General features: G+C 38.5%; 1 protein-coding gene across 1 annotated transcript; it reads left to right on the top strand.

The window, feature by feature from the left end:
• The first annotated feature begins 1,923 nt into the window (after positions 1 to 1,923).
• Positions 1,924 to 22,889, top strand: LOC114402766 (nucleotide exchange factor SIL1). The gene is made up of 7 exons (XM_028365432.1): positions 1,924 to 2,128; positions 2,519 to 2,610; positions 2,684 to 2,834; positions 20,898 to 21,025; positions 21,132 to 21,290; positions 21,379 to 21,564; positions 22,407 to 22,889. The coding sequence occupies exons 1-7, from the start codon at positions 1,939 to 1,941 to the stop codon at positions 22,617 to 22,619; spliced, it is 1,119 nt and encodes a 372-aa protein (XP_028221233.1). The 5' UTR covers positions 1,924 to 1,938; the 3' UTR covers positions 22,620 to 22,889.
• Positions 22,890 to 23,830: the final 941 nt, after the last annotated feature.

The following is a 23,830-nucleotide window of genomic DNA, read 5'->3' on the forward strand; positions in this document are numbered from 1 at the left end:
AAGGGGGCTAAATAGTGTGATGGGTAAAACTTGGTCTTTTGAAAACTATAAAGGCTTTTCTAAAAGCAGATGTCAATGGACGAAGAGTTTTGTCCAAAGGGTTCGAAATAACTTTGGACTTGGAAAACTAGTCTGGAAAACTTGGATATGATAGTGTAGAAGTAACTTAAAGAAAAGAACAAGATATATTGAAGCAGTAATGAAAACACAATGGTTTTATACTGATTCACCCCAACTCTTGGGCTTGTCCAATTCTCCTTCAAACTTTGAAGGATTCCACTAATCAAATATTTGATTACAACTAAGTATTTTATATGCCACTTTTAGCTACAACAAATACTCTCTAGGTCACTCCTAGCACTACACTTAATCTTTCCCTGAGATTAAAACCAAGTATCCTTTATTACTAAGCTACTCCTGGCTTTCACAAATAATATATGTTTGATAGAAAATGTATTATAATCACTCAATGAGTATTTACACAATAAGCTTGAATACAATGAAACTCGCTAACTTAACAACACTAAGATTCACTCAATTCGCTCAAGTTTCCTTCGCCTAGTGGATTGACAGCGTTACAACACATGTTTGTTTTGTTTTAGAATATTCTCTTGTTTTTCGACAACTTTAACACGAACATCTTTAGGCTTTATATGGATTTCAGAGCTTTGATCCATTGAGAGATCCCAACTAGTCATTGTCTAATAGCTTTGGCACTTGACATGAGGTCGCTACTATGTAGAGAGAGTGGGGACCACAGACGCTTTCTGCAGCATATCTTTAGAGAAGTTTGATCGTGTTGTTAGTGCTCAGAGCTGAATTTCAGCATACAAATAAAAAAACATTAACATCATAAGACAAAAGGAATTAAGAATGTCAAGATAAGACATTTTAAATCTTTCCTTTTGTGCGCTAAATCCTGAGCATTGTCTTTGTATTGTGAGCCAAGTACAAAAACACTTGTCTTCTCAGGATTGGATGCCAAAACATTATCGTCCAGTGACTAATACTTTGTCTATTGTCTGGTGTCCTTTTGTTTATGCTTTTCTCTTGTATCTTATAGAGATAAAATAATCTATAACTTAAGCATGAAAGATTAGTACATCAAATTTATTCTTTGTTAACATCAAAACCTAAGGGATTTAATTATTTGATACAGTCTAATGTGACTTGGACATACCAAACTCAACAATACAATAATTGTTTTTTCATTAATTAAAATTTGTGCATCCATGATCAATTTCTTTTCATTTTTGTTATAATCAAATTAATAAAAATTGACATTGAGAGTGTGTGTTTAAATAATTTAAAATATATAGATTTTAAAATATATGACATGAATAAATTAATTTGGTCACATTTATTACTTACCTTATATCTTTTTAATTGATATGTAATATTGTAGAAAAGATATAAATAAAAATTTAATTACAAAATTTGTCCCACATGAATATTTAGTACAAAATATAATATTAATATAAATTTTATATAAAAATAATTCAATATTCTAATTTTATTCTTTTTTAATTTATTATATTTTTATAATTTTATATATTATCTTTTAAAATATAATATATAAGATTAAATTTTATTTTCACATAAATTAAAATATGTATATTTATATAAACTTTATTTTTATTTTATATATTATATTTTTATTATCTTATGTATTTTTATCATATTATTAAAAAATTATTTTATAAAGTAAATATATAATATAAATTTTATCTTTAATATATATTTTTTTACATAAATTATAGTTTCATAAAATGTATTTTTTTATCTTTTCTTTAACATAAATTTTTTGTGTGTCGGCGCATCGAGAAAAATTCCAAACCGTTGGATCTGAAACCAACGGTGTCGATTCATCCGAGTGACGTGTCCTTGGTATAAAAGTGGGAAGAACGAACGCGAAGTGCAAATGCTTAGTGTGGCTAAATGGATCGAACACTCTGCCTCTCTCTACTTTTCTTCACGGCGGCGGTAGCGGCGGAGACCGGCGGCGCAGAACCCAACCTCACTTCCGGCGGGCTGTTATGGTCTACTGCTGCGGAGGAATCCGATCTGGCCCCGCCGCCGGATGACGGCGGCTTTTCTTCACTCGATGGCATGTTGCAGTGGGCTATAAGTATGTATTCTTTTTTGAACCTTTACAAATACATTGAATAGGCATTTGATAATAAAATTAGCCATTGAAGATTGATCACATATTTCATTCATCGAATTTATTTGATGAATGAAATACACGGCCTGGAATCTTAAGCCTAATTTTTCATGCTTCATGAACAATATCATGAACTCTGCATTCAAGTGAAAAATCATTAAAATTCTATTTATAAGAGTTCTCTGGTTAAGTTGAATATGAGTTTAATTTTCAGTCTAAAACTTGCTAACCAATTTTTTTAAATGCGACTTTTAGATTGATTATTGCAAAAATTAACAATGTTATAATATAACAGTTATCAGTGTATTTTACCTAAATTCATCACTATAAATAATTCTTTCTTTTATTGCATAGGTCATTCTGATCCTGGAAAGTTAAAGGAATCAGCAGAAGCTCAGCAACGGCTTCCACCAAGCGAGCTATATAAACGTCAATTTGAAATCAAGGTGCACTGAAACTAATTCAACTCATTTTTCTTGTGTGTTTAATATTCACTTATGTTATGTATTAATTAAATAGGAAATAATGGAGAAAATGAAGATGCCTTCTGATGCTGAATTGATGAGAATCGCAATAAGTGACTTGAATAACGTGTCTACATCCTTGGAAGATAGGCACCGTGCTTTACAGGAGCTTCTTGAGCTTGTTGAGTCGATTGATAATGCAAATGGTAGGTGTATACTATGAAGCATGGACTTTGACATGGACACCGGACACGGACATTTCGACACAACTAATGTCTAAAATATAGGACACAAGAACACCACATACACACACAAACTGAAAGATTCTAATTAAATGAAATATGAATAACATAACAAAATATCTAAGTTGATGGTATATACATCTTTTTAAATAATTTTTTTTATGTTTTTTCAATTGTATTAGTTGTTTAAAGGTGACAACTTAAGGGTTTAAGCCACCAAAAAGTAATTTTTGAATTAGACACTTAATAAGAAGTGTCAAATTAGTATTTAGGTGTGTTGGTGTCGGAATTAGACACAGCAACACTTTGAACAAGAGAGGTGTTTGTGCTTCATAGGGTGTATATGAATGTTTTCAAATACCATAATGTTTACTCGTCAATACAAATGGTAGCTGTCGTAATGCAGTTGCAGGGACCTCTAACCTAGGGTATAACTACTGCAAATTGCAGTTGAAGACTGCAATTTAAAACCTTGTAGTGTTGATTCCCAATCTAGTGTTTATGTCATTTTGGTTGAATAGTTGCTAGTTTAGAAATGCTATATTTGTTTCTTATATTTTTAAAGTATTTGATACATTCACTAGAACAATCATTCTTAGCTATCTCCAAATAAAAAATCATAATATCACACTCTCTAACACTTGGCAATTTGGGTGAAATTCATGTGGGTCTTATTTCCCATTTGGTGAGTCTCATTCTTGGACTAAATAAACTAGTGAGGCTCACATGAATTTCAACCAAGAAGAGACTGCTGGATGGAGTGTAAGAGAATAGAGAGTGTGCTGCTCATATTCGCCTTCTCCAAATAGATGCCTTGTAATTTAAAAGCCTCAAAATCTTCTTTTTTATATGATGTGCTTTATATTATTTAATATTCACTTCCCCTGGAAGCTTGACAATATGATCTCCTCTCATATTTTTTAGTGGAACTTTGGAAACAAGTTAAATGAAAATCAGGTCATAAAATAATTTCGGATGAACAAATGGAACAAGAGTGGAAGATTGTAACATTACATGTGTTTTTCTATCTATTGAATGATGTGTCAAGAACAAATAGTTGCATGTTTTTATTCTTTTTATTTATATTAGAGTAGAAGAGTAGAATTACTCCTTTTTCTTTTTACTCTATTAAGTAGAGTTAGTTTTGTTAGTTAACTCAACTAACCTTAGGTTAGTTGAGAGTTGTTCTGTCAGTTGTGACAGTTGTTTACAGTTGTACTCGCTCTAGTATATATACTAGAGTTGTAACCTCTTTTTAGTTGGGTTAGTTAATATCAAAACTCCATTTTTGAAGTTTAGCCTTTCTCTCCTTTATTGATTCTGAAAATCTTTTATGGTATCACAAAGCTTTGTTCGATCTTAGGGATTAACAATGGCTTTTGCATCTTCTAATCCTCCTTCACCCTCTTCACCATTGTTTTCATCGTTTCCGGAGGCTGAAACTTCTATTCCGGTGAATGCGACACCGATCCAAACAGAAATTCCGACGAATGTGACACCGCCTCAAACGGATAGGATGCTGATTCCGACGCCAAACTCAACGGTGACTCTGACACCGACTCTAATGTCGATTTCGATGGCTGTGACATTGTCAACACAGTCTTCCACCTTTTTCTTGCATGCGATTTTGGAAAAATTGACGAACTCGAACTACTTGTTGTGGTGTCAGCAAGTAGAACCAGTGTTGAAAGGCCATCATCTTCATCACTTCCTCGTGAATTTGTCGATTCCACCACGGTTCAGAACTTTAGCGGATTGTGATCTTTGAATTTCCTCATCGGAGTACCTCGCTTGGGAACAACATGACCAGCTTTTGTTGTCCTAGCTTCAATCAACCATTTCCGACAAAGTGCTTCCGCAGTTACTTTGTTAGGTTGAAGATTATCAATCTATGATTCCTTACTACTCTCAGAACATAGAACCAAGACCTCACACAAGAACTTAGAATACAGAGGAAGAAGGGAAACTCACTCGTGGAACTCACACGAGGAAGAACAGTCCCAAGGGATTGAGTGTTATTAATTTTTCTGAATCAATCTTATTACAATAGGCTACTGCTATTTATACAAGTGAAAGCAATGGGACCCGCTTAAACTCTAACAACCCATTTTATTTTTAACCCCTTACGGTTATTTTTATGAACCAAGTATTACATACTTGGTTGTAGAACTGCATGGCACCTTTGGGATAAACATCACTCTCATTTCCGATCCATGATTCGTGCAAAAGTAGGTCAGTCTGAAAATTTTCTACGTATTCAGATGCTTGTAAATTCTCTAGACTTGATTGGTGTGTCGATTACTCTCGAGGAGCAACTTGATGTTATTCTCGAAGGTCTGCATGAGGAGTATGAGTCAACTATGTCATTGATTTTTAGCAAGTTTGAACCTCTCTCCATTGATGAGGTCGAAACTCTGTTACTAGGTCATGAGGCTCGGCTTGACTAGTTTCACAAAAAGAAACTATTAGTTTCCTTCAATTTGATTGAAGGTGCTTCAAATTCCTAATTCTCTGTCTAACTTGCCTAATTCTTCAATTGACAATTCAAATAATCAGAATTTTGATGCACAAGCAAATCTTGCTCAGGCGAGAGTGCTAACAATTATAATGATGCTAATGGTGGAAATCGATTTTTGATGCACAAGCAAATCACAATTTGCTACATGTTGTAATCAAGAAGAAGTTAGGAGAGAGAAACATGAGAGGAGAGAGAAATAGTGGGTGGGAGAGAGTTAGGACTAGGAGGGAGAGGAAAGAGAGTATTAGAGAGAGATCTAGAGAGGGTCAATGTCTGAACTTCGCTGGCAACAGGAAAGGACGTCAACAAAGCTACATGCGAACAAATTGGAGAGACCATAAGGATATATCATCCTTCTACTTCACCTGTTTCCCTGAGGATGCAACTAAGGAAGAGTTGTGGCAACATTTCAAAAAAGCGGGCGACGTAAGGGAGATTTTCATCGCCAAGAAAAGAAACAAAAATGGAAGGAAGTATGGATTCGTAAGATTCAAAGGGGTGGAGGATATGCACTAGTTAGGGAGGAAGTTGGACAATATTGTCTTTGGTGGGCTAAAAATGTTTGTCAACATTCCAAAATTTGGAAGAGCTATTCCTGGAAAGTCACAACCAGTAGCCTATGGACGAGTATACGCTAAGCCAAGTGAGGAGGAGAACAGAGATGCGTACTTGAGAATGAAGCAAGGAGGGTCCATGGGAATGAAGCGAGGATCGTACGCGGATGCTGTCAAGAAGAATAACCCAAGAGCTGACCAGGGTCAGTCAAAGGGGAGTACTCATGCAATAGGTCGCAATCAGAGGTGCACCTCGACATACCGTTGGCAGGGCATAAATGGCTCAACGAAGCATGGGTGGGGAGATTAAAAAACTTGTCCTTGTTTGATAGAGTCGAGGATGACATTCTATGGGATTTCGAAGTTAACGTATCACCAAAGTACATTGGAGACGACATGATCCTGCTCCTCGGCCTCACAGACGACAAAGCATGAAAATTATGGATGAAGAGAATGAAGGAGGGGGTTCAATGTTCCACACTTTGGAGAAGTGGAATCCGCGGATGCGCCCTGGGTATAGGTTGACATAGATACACTGCTGGGAAATACCTCTAATAGCTTGAGACATGCAGCAAATGAAGAAGATAGTGGCTGGTATCGGTGACATGGTCGATGTCGATGATGACGTAGAGGGACTTCGGAAGACGGATATGGCAAGGATTTTACTTAAAACACCGTGGAGACCGCTTATCCAACATATCGTTACTGTGCACATTCAAGCGGAGATATTTCATGTGCATACAACGTAGGAATGTGGAACTTTCTCAAATATCTGCAAGTGCCGGCGCGATATGGAGTACAGTTCATCGGACGAGATACAATTAGAGGAGAGTGCTGATGGCTCGCCGCGGTGGATAACGGCGCCGATGACGCAGGAGAATGATGGCTCGACGCGCTGGATATTGGCGTCGACGATCCGATGGACAAAACAGCCAGCCTGACCCAAAGGACAAACAACGCCTATCGGGTACAAGTGTCAGAACCAGGAAAAGTCAGCGCTAACAAAAACATGCCTACCAAACACGAAATGTCCGTCATTTGCTGCGGCAACATAGATACCCAACAAGGTACTGTGCACAAAAATGGGGGAGCACAGACTAAAGGGACTCGTAGCCCTGTCGGAAGGAGAGAGAAAATGCACAAAAAATGAAACCTGGAGGCAGAGTGGAACGTTGGTATGGTGGGGAAGATTAGCTTTATTTCAAAAGTGTCACGTGACCTAGGGGCAACAGATATTGTTGGGTTGGGCTGTGCTAACCACCCCCCCCCGCACTCCATTAGTTAAACAAACTCTTCGAAAAGCCAGGCAGGCCCAGATAATTCATGTAGAGTCTATTATAGGAAACGATGGTGCAGAAGCAAGACACCCTTCCGGACGCAGCCATGATCAAACAATTAACAACGCACCCACACATGCAGGAGAGAGCACACACCCAGCGGAGTGACTGAGAACAAACCTGCCAATACTATTCATCACAACAATTAGTGAATGAGGAAGCAAATCTGGACAATAACCACATTCAGAAGGCAGAAAATTTATGGGAGATGGCAAAAGAATTAGGGTTTACAGTGGGGTTTGCACAAAGGAACCACCTGAAGCAAATAATAGAAATGGAAGAAAGAGACACTAAAGAGGCCGAGAGATTGGGAAGCAGGAGGAGGACCCCATAAACATTATTACATATAATGTAAGAGGGTTAGGGAGGGGGGTCAAATGGCCAGCAATTAGAAGGTTGGTCAATAATCATCACATAGACATGCTGTGTATCCAGGAAACAAAAAAGGAGGCAATCAAGAGGTCTATGTGTCAAGCTCTATGGGGGGAATCTGAAGTTAGGTGGGAAGCACAACCTTCATCCAATTCAGTGGGTGGCATTCTGTATATGTGGAGCGAAAAAACATTTATGCTGGAAACGAAGATTATTGGGACTGGTTTTATAATGCTGATAGGGAAGTGGCGTGAGGAGGCACAAACAATTAAGATTATCGACATCTACTCACCTTGTGATATTCAAAGTAAAAGAGTGCTACGGGATAGTATCAAGCAATTGAAAAATCACAGCCCTAAGGGACTATGGTGCATATTGGGGGATTTTAACATCAGGACTGCTGCAGAGAGATTTGGAGCTTCTCAGAGGGGGTTGGAGGATAATAGTTCTAGGGAGTTCAATGAGTGGATTGCAAAATTGGAGGTAGAGGAAGCACCATGGGTTGGTAGAAAGTTCACATGGGTTAGACCAAACGGAACAATTAGGAGTAAGCTGAATAGATTCCTGGTATCCCCGGAATGGCTTGCCAAATGGCCTGGAACCTCTTAATATACATTGGAGAGGAACTTCTCGGATCATTGCTCACTATTGCTTAGGTCCAAATGTGTTGATTGGGGTCTAAAGCCTTTTAGAACCCTTGATTGCTATCTATCAGACAAATCTTTCAAGAAAATTGTACTTGAGAGTTGGACCTCTAACCAGCAAAGAGGTTGGAGAGGGTATGTGCTAAAAGAAAAAATTAAAACTCTGAAAGAAAGAATCAGGGCATGGAACAAAGAACATTTCGGGTATACCTTCAGGAAATATAAGAAGATTGAGGAACATTTAAACAAGCTTGAAGAGGAAACAGATGACAGACAGCTAGCTCATCATGAGTTGGTAGCTAAGAAGCAACTTCAGCAGGATTTATGGGAAGCAGCTCAATCACATGAATCATTTTTGAGACAGAAGGCGAGATCTACGTGAATTAAAGAAGGTGACTGTAATTCTAGATATTTCCATCTGATGATTAATGCTAGCCGCAGAAATAATTGCTTGAAAGGAGTGATGATGGATGGATCTTGGATTGAAGAGCCGGCAACAGTCAAAGAGGCAGTCAGGAGGTTCTTTTCACAGCGTTTCCAAGAATATGACTTTGATAGACCTAGATTGGATGGTATATGTTTTCAGACTATTGCCAACCAGCACAACAACATGCTTGTGGAGCGTTTCCAGAGGATAAGGTGAAAAGGGCTGTGTGGGACTACAGGAGTAACAAAAGTCCGGGCCTAGATGAACTTAATTTCAAATTCATGAAGCAATTTTGGCAAATTATTAAACCTGGCCTCCTAAGGTTTTTGGATGAATTCTATTTCAATGAAATTTTTCCAAAGGGCTCTAATGCATCTTTCATAGCCCTAATCCCCAAGGTAGTGGATCCACAAATGTTGAACGATTACATACCTATCTCACTGATAGGCTGTACGTACAAGATAGTGGCTAAGATCCTGGCTAACAGATTGAAGAAGATCATGCCTCTTATTATACATAAAAGGCAAGCAGCATTTATAGAAGGAAGGCATATGCTACATAGTGTCATGATTGCAAATGAGGTGGTTGATGAAGCCAAAAGATGCCAAAAGCCATGCATTGTCTTCAAGATTGACTATGAGAAGGCGTATGATTCTGTATCTTGGGAGTTCCTGACTTATATGATGAGAAGGATGGGCTTTTGCACCAAATGGATTCAATGGATAGAGGGGTGCCTAAAATCAACATCTGAGTTCTTACCTCAGAAAGGACTTAGGCAAGGAAATTCACTATCACCTCTTCTCTTTAACATTGTTGCCGAGACACTTAATGGCCTCTTCTCATAGGCTATGGAGAAAAGGATATATCGGGGATTCTTAGTTGGCATAAACAAGGTGGAAGTGAGTATCCTCCAGTATGTGGATGACACAATCTTTTTTGGGGAGGCAACTATGGAGAACGTTAAAGCAATCAAAGCAATTTTGAGGGCCTTTGAACTAGTATCGGGCCTCAAAATTAATTTTGCTAAATGTAGTTTTGGTGCTTTTGGGGTGTCAGAACAATGGAAAGTTGATGCAGCCAATTACCTCAATTGTAGCTGGATGTCTTTCCCTTTTACATACCTCGGCGTTCCGATTGGAGCAAAACCAAGAAGATGTCAGACATGGGACCCTATCATTAGCAAGTGTGAGAGAAAACTAGCGTAATGGAAACAAAGACACCTGGCTTTTGGGGGGAGAGTGACTCTCATAAAGTCAGTGCTAACATCCATTCCTATTTATTTTCTCTTTTTTCAGGGTTCCTAAAAGTGTGATGGACAAGCTGGAGAGTTTACAGCGGACTTTCCTATGGGGTGGTGCGTATGAGCAAAACAAAATAGCTTGGATCAAATGGGAAATGGTGTTCCTACCAAAAGAAGTTGGGGGTTTGGGAGTCAAAGATATCAATTCCTTCAATCTATCACTGCTGGCTAAATGACAATGGAACTTATTCCAGAATCAGGGGGAGCTGTGGGCCAAGGTACTTGAATCGAAGTACGGTGGGTGGAGGAGTCTAAATGAAGCACCTAGAGACAATATTGAATCCATATGGTGGAGGGATTTAAAGCTGGTGTGTCAACATCTGCAATATGGTCAGATAATGAATAGTTCAACATTATGGATGGTGGACTGTGGGGACAAATTTAAATTTTGGGAGGACAATTGGAGAGGTGGAGAGGGTACGTTACTAGTGAAATACCCAAGGCTGTATCTCATATCTTCTTAGCAAAACCAAATCATACAACACATGGGAGCTTTCAAAGACACTGGGTGGGAATGAGATTTCAGGTGGAGGAGATCATTGTTTGATAGTGAAGTAGATATGGCGGTCTCATTTCTAAAAGATGTTGAGGGCCATAGAATTCAGCCTCAAACTAGAGATCAGTGGGTGTGGACGGCTGATCCAAATGGTCAATACTCGGTTAGGAGTGCTTATAATGTGCTTACGGAGGACTTATCACAGGAGATCCAGGATGGAGTGTTCGAGGAACTATGGAAGCTCAAGGTTCCATTTAAAATTGCTACATTCGCATGGAGACTACTCAAAGATAGGCTACCAACCAGAGTAAATCTGCGGAGGAGGTAAATCGAGTTAGATGACTCTATTTGTCCTTTCCGTAGAACCACGAAGGAGAGCACAGGTCACCTGTTTTTTCACTGCAGCAAAATACTTTCAGTATGGTGGGAATCGTTGTCTTGGGTGCATTTGGTGGGTGCTTTCCCGCATCATCCAAGAAAACATTTTCTCCAACACATTTATGGAGTGTCGGAGGGAATGAAGGCTAATAGATGGAAGTGGTGGTGACTAGCACTGACATGGACCATTTGGAAGCAAAGAAATAATATTATATTTTCCAATGATACGTTTAATGCAAACAAAATGCTGGATGATGCAATTTTCTTATTATGGACATGGCTCAAACACTTGGAGAAGGGTTTCAACATTCACTACAATCAATGGTCCACCAATCTTAGTGAAGGGTTTTTAAGAAGTTGAGGATAGGAAACTATAATAAATATCTGTAGTACAAATCTCTGTATCCAGTATCTGGTTTAGTTCAAACACAAAGTCTGACTTGGAACCAGTTCGGATTTGTAACTTGTATCTTCTAGTACCACTGGTACTCAATTAATATATATATATTATATCTTTGCTGATAAAAAAAAAATTACAGATTGCTTTCTTCTCCCTCATTAACTGTCTATTCTAGTCCTTTTGAGCTTGTTTTTTCAGACCTGTGGGGCCCTGCACCTTTCTTATTTAATTCAGGTTTCAAATATTATGTTACATTTGTTGATGCTCATACCGGACTGCGGTAAGACCGGCGATTTTGTACGGAACAGAATGTTGGGCGGTCAAGAGCCAACATGAGAATAAAGTAGGTGTAGCGGAGATGAGGATGTTGCGGTGGATGTGTGGTAAGACTCGACAGGATAAAATTAGAAAGAAGCTATTAGAGAGAGGGTTGGAGTAGCGCCTATTGTAGAGAAGATGGTGGAAAATAGACTTAGGTGGTTTGGGCATGTAGAGAGAAGACCGGTAGACTCTGTAGTGAGGAGAGTAGACCAGATGGAGAGAAGACAAACAATTCGAGGCAGAGGAAGACCCAAAAAGACTATAAGAGAGGTTATCAAAAAGGATCTCGAAATTAATGGTTTGGATAGAAGTATGGTACTTGATAGAACATTATGGCGGAAGTTGATCCATGTAGCCGACCCCACCTAGTGGGATAAGGCGTTGTTGTTGTTGTTGATGCTCATACCATATTTACATGGATCTACATATTGAAAAATAAATCAGAAACGTTGGATGTTTTTAAACAATTCAAGGCAATGGTTACTACAGTTTAATCTCCCTATTAAAGCTGTTCAATCTGACTGAGGTGGAGAGTATAGACCCTTCACTAAATTCCTGAATGATCTAAAGTATTAATCACTGGTTAATCTATCCCCATACCCATCATCAAAAAGGGGGAGAATGTGAATGTATGTATACATGATTTTGATGATGTCAAAAGAAGAATCAAACAAGGCTCATTTTGCCTCAAGATTGTTTCAACAAACAAAGCCTTGATTCAAGATTTCTTCAAGATCAAGCCTTGCCTCACAATGAAAGGTTTCAAGTCATTCAAGGCACATGTAATCGATTACCAATACATGTAATCGATTACCAATGGTTTGAAAGTGTGTAATCGATTACACATCATATGTAATCGATTACCAGAGACTCTGAATGTTGGGAATTCAAATTTTATATGAAGGGTCACAACTGTTCAAGAAAAACAACTGTGTAATCGATTACACTAATTCTGTAATCGATTACCAGAGAGGATTTTCAAGGAATATCGCCAACAGTCACATCTTATCATTTGGATTTTGAATGGCCATCAAAGGCCTATATATATGTGTGACTTGGGACGAAATTGAAGAGAGAGTTTTGCTTGGCAAAAATGTCTTATCCTCTCAAAAGACAATGAGAGATTCCAAAAGAACTTCGTTGTCAAATGCTCTCTCAAAAGAAATCCTTGACCAAACACTTGCAAAATCTATAAGAATTCTTACATGATCTTCATTGTAATATTCTTCTCTTGAAGAGAGAATTCTTCTTCCACAATGAGATTGGTTAAGAGACTGTAAGTCTCTTGTTGTAAAACATCTGAACACAAGGGATGGGTTGTCCCTGTGTGGTTCAGACTTTGTAAAGGAATTTACAAAGATAGTGGAAATATCAAGTGGGTTGCTTAAGTATTGGACGTAGGCACGGGAAGTGGCCGAACCAGTATAAAATTGTGTTTGCATTCTCTCTTCCCTTATTTATTTTGTTGCAATCAATTGTGTCTTGCATGTTTAAAGAACATTGTTAAATTGATTGTTGTTGCTTCTTCTGCATTCTAAGCCTATCCCTCTTAAGATTATTGAGGCCACAAGGTCCAACAGCTCTCCACTTGTTGCCCTTCTTCCCCTTTTCCTGCGATTTCCCCCCTTTTCTAGCAGCTGCCCCTGTCCTTTGCCGAAGCTCCGGCAAGCTTTCTAGCAGGTGACCCCACCACCAGCATTGTTGTCCATCGATCTACACGATCATGGTTACGACATCTCAATTGGGCTTGTGATGCTCCTTCATGCGCCCACTCTCTTGTGCGCCAAACTTAGCCAAACAACGCATTTCTTTGGCGCATGGCGCACTGTCTTGGGCTGCGCTTCTACTGCAGGAGTCGCCCCTCCCCTTTTGTGCGAGCATAACTTGAGAGTTTTGCCTCAAATGGAGCATCCTTGCGAACACACCATTGGGGCTCGGTTCTATTTACCTTTCTTTAAGTACTGTATGGTTTGCAATTTTTTTTCACGTGTTTTGCATTGTTGGGAAGAAGTTTCCAGTCGCCTATCCTTGCCGCTGTCTCTTTTTCAGTGTGTTTTTCAGCAACCGCCTTCATCTCACTGCTCATTTTCCAGTGAAAAACTTTATGCTTGCCTCTTTGTCGCTGTATCTTTTGGCGTGTTTCTCGGTGATTTTTGTGCTATGCTAGTTGCGCGTTTCAACCACTATTTCCTCCTTTTCAAGTTTGAATAATTTTGTGTCCCCATTGTTTGTTTGAAGCTTCCAAATCTTGGTTTTAAGAAGATCGGAACTTGCTTTGAATTTTCTTTGGCTGATGGATATTCCAACTCTCTTCCTAGCAATATTCGCCGATTTCACCAACATCCCTGAGTCGTCTTCAAAATATTGGTTTGAAACTTCCAAATGATGATTTTAAGAAAGTCAGAACTTGCTTTTCTAAGGCTGGTGCAATATTCCAGCTCTCTCTTTCTAGCAATATTTCCCGACTTCACTAGCATCCTTGAGTTTTCATTCAAACTATTGCCTTTTTAGTGGAGCTCACTTTTTATGTTTATTGTTGGGAATAAATTTTCTTGTAACAAGCTGATTGCTTAGTAAGCTTCAGCTTGACGATGAGTGTTGAAAATCAGAATTAATATTTTGATTCTAGTATTAATTACAGTTTGTAAGGATATTATCTTTGATTTAGAGAGAATATAATATCCTCTGTTTATGTATAATTAATGTAATTATCCTATATAAATACGCATCCTTTGTGCACTCTGACACACGGTTTACACTCAAGTATCCCTCTTTGTTTTCTCTCATTTTACAATAATGATACTTTCTCACCAGTTATAAAACCTGTAACTGAAGATTATTTTCACTCTTGCGATCACTAATAAGTGGCCTTTACAGTAGTTGGATGTCAACAATGCTTTCCTAAATGGTGTGCTAGAAGAAGTTTACATGCAACAACCATCTGATTTTGAAAATTCTAATAAGCACCTAGTTTGTAGACTGAATAAGGCAATCTATGAGCTTAAGCAAGCACCAAGAGCATGGTATGACAAACTTATAAACATACTGCTGCAGTATGTGAGTATTCTACTCAGCTAAGTGAGATTAGAGTGTGGAAGTTAGTAGTCCGCAGCTAACTGTTAGAAGCTTGTTCTAGGAGTCTCATAAACTTGCTCTGCAAGTCTTAGATACTTGCTTTGCAAGTCTCCTATGTCTATAAAATTTAGTGTAACTGAAACTGCCTGGGAAAGAAATTAGATCTCACAGTTCCACAAATTTTATTTTCTCTCTCTTTCTATTTCTCTTTCATTCTATTTTGGTATCTAGAGCTTGATGGTCCTACAATGGCCAAATCTCCTCCTCCTTCTTCTGCTACTCCTTCCTTCTCTTCATCTTCTGCTTTCCCACACTCAATCTTTGAGGAGCTCACTGATTTGAACTTCTTGCTGTGGAGGCAACAAGTAGAACCAGCGATCAAAACACATCAACTACACCGATATCTGGTGTGTCCGAATATTCCTCTTCAATATGCAAGTGAAGCTGATCAGGATTCAGGCACTGTCAATCCTACATACATTGTGTGGGAGATACTAGATCAAATGCTCCTCACATAGCTTCAATCAACTCTTTCTAGCTCGATTCTGTTGCACCTTCTAGGATCAGTTCACTCCTTTCAAGTATGCGAGAAAATTCACAATCACTTTTAGAAGCTAACTCGAGCAAAAGCTCGTCAACTTCACACAAAGTTGCGGTCTACTACACTTTATAACAAGACCGTCTTGGAATTTCTGTTGCGCATCAAAGCTTTGGTTGATGTGCTAACTTCTGTCGGTCGGAGATCCGATCATTCTGGAGCAACATGTTGATTTTATCCTTGAAGGTTTACATGACTACAACTCAGTGATTTCAGTCACCGAAAGCAAATTTCAGCCGATGCAAATCGAGGAAGTTGAATCTCTCTTTCTTGCACATGAGATGAGTTTGGAAAAGTTGCAGAAGAAGCTCACATCTGAAACCGCTTCACTAAATCTGATCGAAATCCCTTCCTCAAAGTCGCAACAACAATCGTCCTCCTCTGCTCAAGCAAATGTTGCTTCTGAAAATGCAAACTTGAACTACAACTCGTACTTTGGGTTTCGCAGCTTTGGACGTGGTCGCAGCAGTTGGAACAATCGTGGTGGAGGCCGCGGTTGTCGCGGTCGGTTTTCCAATGTGCAGTGTCAAGTCTGCTACAAGTTTGGACATCCAGCCTTGGATTGCTATCATTGTTATGATCAGAATTATCAACCTCAAATGCCTGCTAATCTTCAAGGATTTCAGACTTCAAATCTTTAGAATTCATTCATGCCAGCACCGCAGAACTATGGAGCTTATCAATCTAACAGTTTCTCCAATTCTGCCAACTTGTTGGGAATGATGCCAAAGCAAGTGTAATTCCCTCAGCAATTTCAGCAATCTCAGCCTCAACAACAAGCACGTCTTCCTAGTGCTATGATCACCAATTCAGGAATACTTGGTTCATGTCCTACAACTAACAACACTTGGTTCCCAGACTTGGGAGCATCCTATCATGTCACTGCAGATCAGAATAACATTCACCGACTCAGATCCTTTGAAGGTCCAGACCGAATCTACATTGGTAATGGACAAGGTCTGCACATTTCTTCCTTTGGATCCAATTACTTTCATCACCTGTTAAACCTAATGTCTCTTTGTCTTTGCATAGTTTACTTCATGTTCCCTTAATCACCAAAAATCTGATCAGTGTCAGTTGTTTTGCTAAGGATAATTTAGTTTTCTGAGTTTCATGCAACTAAAGAAATTCTGCTTCGAGGCACAGTGGGTTCTTATACCAGTTTCCAAGCCTGCACTTGCAGCCTCAGTCCAAGTTGTCTTTTCCAGCAAATTGTTTAGTCTCTATTTCTGATTCACAAACACCATTTGTATCCACTGTTGTTTCTCCTAGTTCTAGGTTTCTGTGGCATGTCCACTGGGGACACCCCAATGATTATACTCTCAAACTTGTATTGAATCATTGTAATATACCCCATATCAAATAAAGAGACTACTTTCTTTTGTTCTGCTTGTGCAGTTGGTAAATCTCAAAGTTTGCATGCTCCTTTGTCCACTACTACTTACTAAACGCTTAGAACTTGTTTACAGTGACTTATGGGGACCTTCCCCTATGCCTTCATTTGGTGGTTTTCGCTATTACTTGTCTTTTGTTGATGCTTATTCAAGGTTCACTTGGATATATCCTCTAAAAACTAAAGCTGATACTTTCACTGTCTTTAAACAGTTTGAAACCATGGTTGAGTTGCAATATGATAACCCTCTTAAGGCCTTACAAACAGATTGGGGGGAAGAGTTTAGAGCTATCAACAAATTTCTCAGAGTTGGGGATCATTCACAGACTTGCTTGTCCTCACACCCATCACCAAAATGGTGTGGTAGAGAGGAAGCATCGTCACGTTGTGGTGTTAGGTCTCACTCTTAGTCATGCCACTGGCTCTTTGAAGTTTTTTGTCCCTTGTACTGTTCTAACTTGTCAAACTCGTACATATAAACATCTTAAAGCTTTTGGGTGTGCCTGTTTTCCCTTTCTTAGACCCTACAACTCTCATAAATTGGACTTTAGATCTCATGAGTGTCTTTTTCTAGGGTACTCCACAAATCATAAAGGCTATAAGTGCTTATCTCCTAGTGGAAAGGTGTTTGTTTCCAAAGATGTGGTGTTTAATGAGACCAGATTTCCCTATAGTGATGTGTTTTCTAAACCCAGTTCTCCTTCATCCCCACCATCCTCATCCTCCTTTTCTGCAAACATTCCCCTTGCTGATCCAGCACCCTTTATTCCCATTCCAACCACTATACGGAGTTCCTCCACTTCCTCACAAAACAATGTGTTTAATTCCCCTTCCCCTCCTCAAACCTTTACCACTATACGGAGTTTCTGAACCTGACACTCAGTCAGTTCCTAACCTCTATTCCAGAAGCTCCCTCTTCCACTGCCACTGCATCTAATTTAAATTCCCGAGTCAGCTCCTCAACATCCTATTCCTCAAAATTCTCACCCTATGCAGACCAGGGCTAAGTCTGGTCTTGTGGAAACCAGACTACATCCCTCATTATTCCTCACACGCACTGAGCCCGCCCAAGTCTGTCAAATAGGCCCTACAAGATCCTAATTGGCAGACTGCTATAAGCTGAGTATAATGCTTTACTTAATAACAAGACTTGGACTCTTGTTCCTCTCCCTCTTGGTTGCCATGCCACAGGCTGCAAATGGATATTTTGAGTTGAGGAGAATCCTGATGGCTCCGTTAATAGGTAGAAGGTCATATTGGTGGCAAAAGGCTTTCATCAAGTACAGGGGTATGATTTCAATGAAACTTTTTCTCCAGTGGTCAAACCTACCACTATTAGACTCATTCTTACATTGGCACTCAATCATCACTGGGGCTTACATCAATTGGATGTCAACAATGGCTTCCTCAATGGGCTTCTTCATGAAACAATATACATGCAACAGCCTCCCGGGTTCTCTTCACAAGATAAATCACTTGTCTGCAAACTAGACAAGGCTCTCTATGGACTCAAGCAAGCTCCTAGACAGTGGTTTGAAAGACTCCAAAGTACTTTGCTGCATTTTGGGTTTCACACCAGCAAATGTAACTCCTCTCTCTTCATCTACTAAAAGGACAGAAATGTTGTTTATCTTTTAGTGTATGTTGATGATATCATCATCACTGGGAGCTCAAATTCTCTTATACAGACTCTGGTTAGTCATTTAAATTCCACCTTTGCTCTGAAACAACTTCGTCAACTAGATTACTTCCTTGGCATAGAAGTTCATCACACTTCTACTGGTTCTCTTATACTCACTCAGAGCAAATACATCTGAGATCTTCTGCACAAGACTGACACGGCTGAAGCCAAACCAATCTCTTTTCCTATGTTGACTAACTTGAAGCTCTCCAAAGCTGGCAATGATCTCCTCCAAGATCCTACTATGTACAAGTCAGTAGTGGGGGCTCTTCAATATGCCACTATCACCAGACCCGAAATTAGCTTTGCTGTGAACGAAGTCTGTCAGTTCATGTCAAGACCCTTGGTGTCACACTGGATTGCAGTAAAAAAAATCCTCCAATATCTGAAGGGTACTCTGCACTTTGGTCTCAGATTTTTACAAGCCTCTCTTCATCAGCCCTTAAGCCTGCATGCTTATTGTGATGCCGACTGGGCTGCTGACCCCAATGACCGAAGATCCACATCAGGTGCAGCTATTTTCTTGGGCCCAAATCTGATCTCCTGGTGGTCCAGAAAACAGCAAGTGGTAGCCCACACTAGCACAGAAGCAGGGTACAGGAGCTTGGCTCAAACTTCAGCTGGCATCCTGTGGCTTCAAACCTTACTTCAAGAACTTGGTGTTCCTACTTCCAAGCCTCTCATTCTCTGTGATAATCAAACCACTGTGGCACGAGCACATAAACCTATTCTTCATGCAAGAATCAAACATATGGAGATCAATCTCTTCTTTGTAAGGGAAAAGGTTCTAAGCAACAAACTCTTCTACCAGATTTCAGTTTATTAGGAACAAACTCAAGGTGTTTGAGCTCCCTCAAGCTCACCCATCTTAAGTTTGTCGGGGGTATGTGAGTATTGTACTCGGTTATGTGAGATTAGAGTGTGGAAGTTAGTAGTCCAGCTGTCAAGTGACAGCTGGCAGCTAACTGTTAGAAGCTTGCTCTGCAAGTCTCATAGGTCTCTATAAAAACTACAGTGTAACTGAAACTGTTTGGGAATGAAACTAAATCTCACAGTTCCACAAATTTTATTTTCTCTCTCTTTCTCTTACTCTCTATTTCTCTCTCCTATTTTGTAGTTTCAATTCATTCCTAGTAGATGTGATCCCTCTCTTTTTGTGTACTCCAAGTCAGAATCTGTAATGTACACTCTAATATATGTAGAGGATATCATAGTCACTGGAAATGACTCTAAACTGATTTAGAAACTAGTTTCTCAGCTTAACAACCTATTTTCCTTAAAAGATCGTGGAGATCTTGATTCTTTTCTGGAAATTGAAGCAGCTAATCAAGCTGATTGCTCTCTAACACTTACTCCATCTAAGTATATGTGTATTAGGGATCTTCTAGCAAAGACAAAAATGGATGAAGCAAATCCTATTGCTTCTCCTATGGTTGGAGGCTGTAAACTCTCTAAATCAAGCTCAGAAAGATTCTCTGACCCTACCCTTTACAGATTAGTTGTTGGGGCACTTCAGTATGCCACCATAACAAGATCAGAAATCAGTTTTCTGTAAATAAAGTGTTCCAGTTTATGTCAAATCCTTCAGAAGAGCATTGAACAGCTGTGAAGAGAATTCTCAGATATTTGAATGGTGCTACTGCTATCAATCTTGGATTAAGATTACAGCCTTCTACCTCTTCAAACTTCTCTGTTCAAGCATACTGTGATGCTGATTGGGCTTCAGACCCAGATGATAGGAGATCAACAATCAGGAGCAGTGATTTTTCTAGGACCTAATCTTGTGTCCTGGTGGTCTAAGAAGCAGAAAGTTGTGGCTAGATCTAGTACAGAAAGCAGAGTATAGAAGCTTGGCTCTTGCTACTGCTGAAGTGACTTGAATTCCGAGTTTTCTATCTTAATTGCAAGTCAGACATACTACACCAGTGGTTTTTTGTGACAATGTGAGTACAGTGGCTCTAGCTCACAACCCAGTTCTGCATTCAAGAACAAAGCATATGGAGCTGGATTTATTTTTTCAGCGAAAAAGTTCTGGAGAAAAGACTTCAAGTGATTCATGTTCCTGCTATTGATCAATATGCAGATATCCTAACCAAATCTATCTCCCCTTCTAACTTCACAGTTTTTAGGGACAAGTTCAGAGTGGTAGACAAATTTTTTGTCAGCCACCTCATAAGCTTGCCGGGGGTATTAGAGTAGAAGAGTAGAATTACTAGGTTAGTTGACAGTTGTTCTGTTAGTTATGCCAGCTATTTGCAGTTGTACTCACTCTAGTATATATACTAGAGTTGTAACCTCTTTTCAGTTGGGTTAGTTAATATCAAAACTCCATTTTTGAAGTTTAGCTTTTCTCTCCTTTATTGATTCTGAAAACCTTTATCACTTGCTCTACCACTTTCTATAATGGTGAAGTTCTTTATATATGGTACAAAAGAGCATTAGTTGAGAGTTTTCTTGTTCTTGTTTTCATGTGTTAGAATTCTTCTTTCCTGTTCTATGGTGTATTTCTCATAGATATTCCCATGCCTGTCAGATTTAAGCAAACTTGGAGGACTTCTCGCGGTTAGAGAAGAACTTTATTGCTCTGATCCTGGTATAAGGACAATTGCTGCATGGGTTCTTGGAAAAGCTAGTCAAAATAATGCAATTGTTCAGCAGCAGGTTTGTTTTTTTTTTGCTTCTTATGGTTAATGGAATTTTATGAAGCTCTTGGGCATTGACTGGACCTAAACAATATATTAATGCTGCCAAATTTCGACTGTCCCAGATCTTGGAACTTGGAGTGCTCTCAAGGCTGATGAAAATGGTAAACTCTAATTCGATGGAAGAAGCCAATAAAGCATTATATGCTGTTTCAGCTTTGATTAGGAATGATTTGGCTAGTCAGGGGTTGTTCTATGCTGAAGCTGGAGGTTGGATGCTTCAGGTGACCTACCTCTCTATGGTTTAGTATTATATTAATTTATTTTGAAACAACTTTTCAGAATTGGCAAATAATGCTATTGAATTTTTAGGATATTTTGAGTAATACAAGTCTTGATGTCAGACTACGGAGGAAAGCTGTACGTCTATTGGCTGATCTAGCAGCGTATCAATTAGAAAATGTAGATAGGGAAGAACAACCATTTTTCAATGACCAAGATCTGTTGAAGGCTGTGGTTGATTTAACTACATCAACCGACCTTGATCTCCAGGAAAAGGTGATTGTTGATACAGCACCTGATACTATCGTTAAAGCATTGTCAAATGATCTGTTTTGTTTGTGACTAACCTTATCTGTGCAATGCCAATGTCATAAAAACACATTTTGAACTATGCCTCTTTCATATGCAAGACTCCAAGCCATGTTCCATTATGGTATGTCTACATCTGAAATTGATCCAATGAGGTTGTTCAATGTTATCTGCTTTCCAATCTATGATCTCTCAATTTGCCCACAATGTTGTGTTTCTGGTGATGTTAAGCATCCTTCTGGAAATCAGTAGAAAAAATTGTTTTAGATTTATTTTTGAAACAAGGTAGTATATATGTTCAGTAGAGTAAGAGTGAGGGATTGTTTAAAACTGGTCATTTATAGTTGTTCTTTATTTCAATTTTGTATGTTTATGCAGATTATACTTGTGTATATATTCTAATCTTATTTAGATAAATTTCTCCATAAATACTTATAGAAGAAAATAAAAATAAAATTCATTCATAAGTTAAAATCAAGTCATGCATCTTAACTTTCGAGAAGTTAGACTACAGAAACAAGGTAGTATTATATGTTCAGTAGAGCAAGAGTGGGGGATTGTTTAAAACTGGTCATTTACAGTTGTTCTTTATTTCAATTTTCTATATGTTTATGCAGATTATACTTGTGTATATATATTCTAATCTTATTTAGACTACAGAACTTCTAAAACAGTCATGCATCTTAACTTTTCGAGAAGTTAGACTAGAGAATTTCTAAAAAAGTCTTGATTTTAAACTTTTGTGAGAAATTTAATTTACATAGTTTTTTTTTTTTTTGCCTACTGACTTCTGGGATGGTATTAAGCAGGCCCTTGTTGCGATTAAGAGTCTCTTGCAATTAAGAACCACTGAAGCTCGGGTTTTCAAGGATTTTTGTGCTTTAGGTGATGCACTGAACAGAATGAGACAATTGTTGCATGATTTGATGGCGGATGAGTATCAGAGAGACTATGTGATGGATGTGGAAAATCTTCGTGTTGAAGTGGAACACACTTTCCAAAGAAAGCTGAAGCAATCATGAGTTGACGTGTCCATAAATCTTGTATCAGTATCTAGTTTCTAGAGATTTCTCACAATTTTGAAGCTGCTGTAGGTGTTTGATGAATTCATGTTAATTTTATAGGTGTACAGGTTAATCCCCGTCAATATACTAGTACCTGGTGATTTGTATTCTGCCATTAGTCCTTTTTTACGTATAGAATTTGTGTTAACAGGCGTCTTTTATTTTATTGAGTAAAACGGCTTAAACTTAAACAAAATAGTTATAATCAAATGTTTTTATATACTTAGATATATGGATTATTTATTGAATAGATTGTTGGCATAAATTTACTATTGGGTTTTCGTATGAGTGCATTAATATCCTACATCAAAAGTTTTAGACCAAAAAATCACTCGGTCCTTGTTTTACTAATTTAATATAAGGATATTATAATAATATCATATTATTTTATTTTAAAATGAAAAAAAAAAAAAAAAACAACCTTTCTCCTCTCTATGTATGATTAATCTTTCCTCTGACGTCTCACTGCCATTGAAATTGAACAATGTTATGCAATACACATCAAACGTAGAACAAAATGCATTCCCCTATTTTCTTCTCAGATTGCAAGAATTGTCTCCGGTGTGGCTGCTTTTTAGCCTCTTCCTTCTACTTTTTTGGCAAACTTCGGTGAGATTTTGTGCCTCTCTGGTGTCTATGCACGGATGATCTTAAACTTTCTCAATGATAATGTGCTTTTTGTGAAACTCTGTTGTCCCATGACAGAGATGTGCTGGGGCGTTCTGATGGAGCACAACGTGATTGGTGACTGGTGATGTTGTTGCAGCTCTGTATAGGAACTTGTGGTAGAGTTCTTTGATGGAGAGTGATGTAGCTTCATTTAAGCTTGTTGGTTTTGGATCTTCTTCATCAATGGAGTCATTTGCTTCTTAAAGTTTAATGGCAATGGAATGAAGAAGGAAGAAAGATGATTGGAGACGCCACTTCAAGGAGAAGATGAGTCAAGAAGAAGCTCACCATCATAGGAAGTCATGGATAAGAGTTTGAAGGAGGAGAAGATGAAGGGAAGGGGAAGGAGAGAAGGAGCATGAAATTTGGTGCTTCAAATGAGGTCTAAACTTTGAAGTGTAATTCTCAAATGATCAAAATTGAAATAATGCACACACATGACCTCTATTTATAACCTAAGTGTCACAAAATTGGAGGAGAATTTGAATTTATATTCAAAT

This window comes from Glycine soja, chromosome 20, assembly GCF_004193775.1.
Source record: "Glycine soja cultivar W05 chromosome 20, ASM419377v2, whole genome shotgun sequence".
NCBI classification, from domain to species: Eukaryota; Viridiplantae; Streptophyta; class Magnoliopsida; order Fabales; family Fabaceae; genus Glycine; species Glycine soja.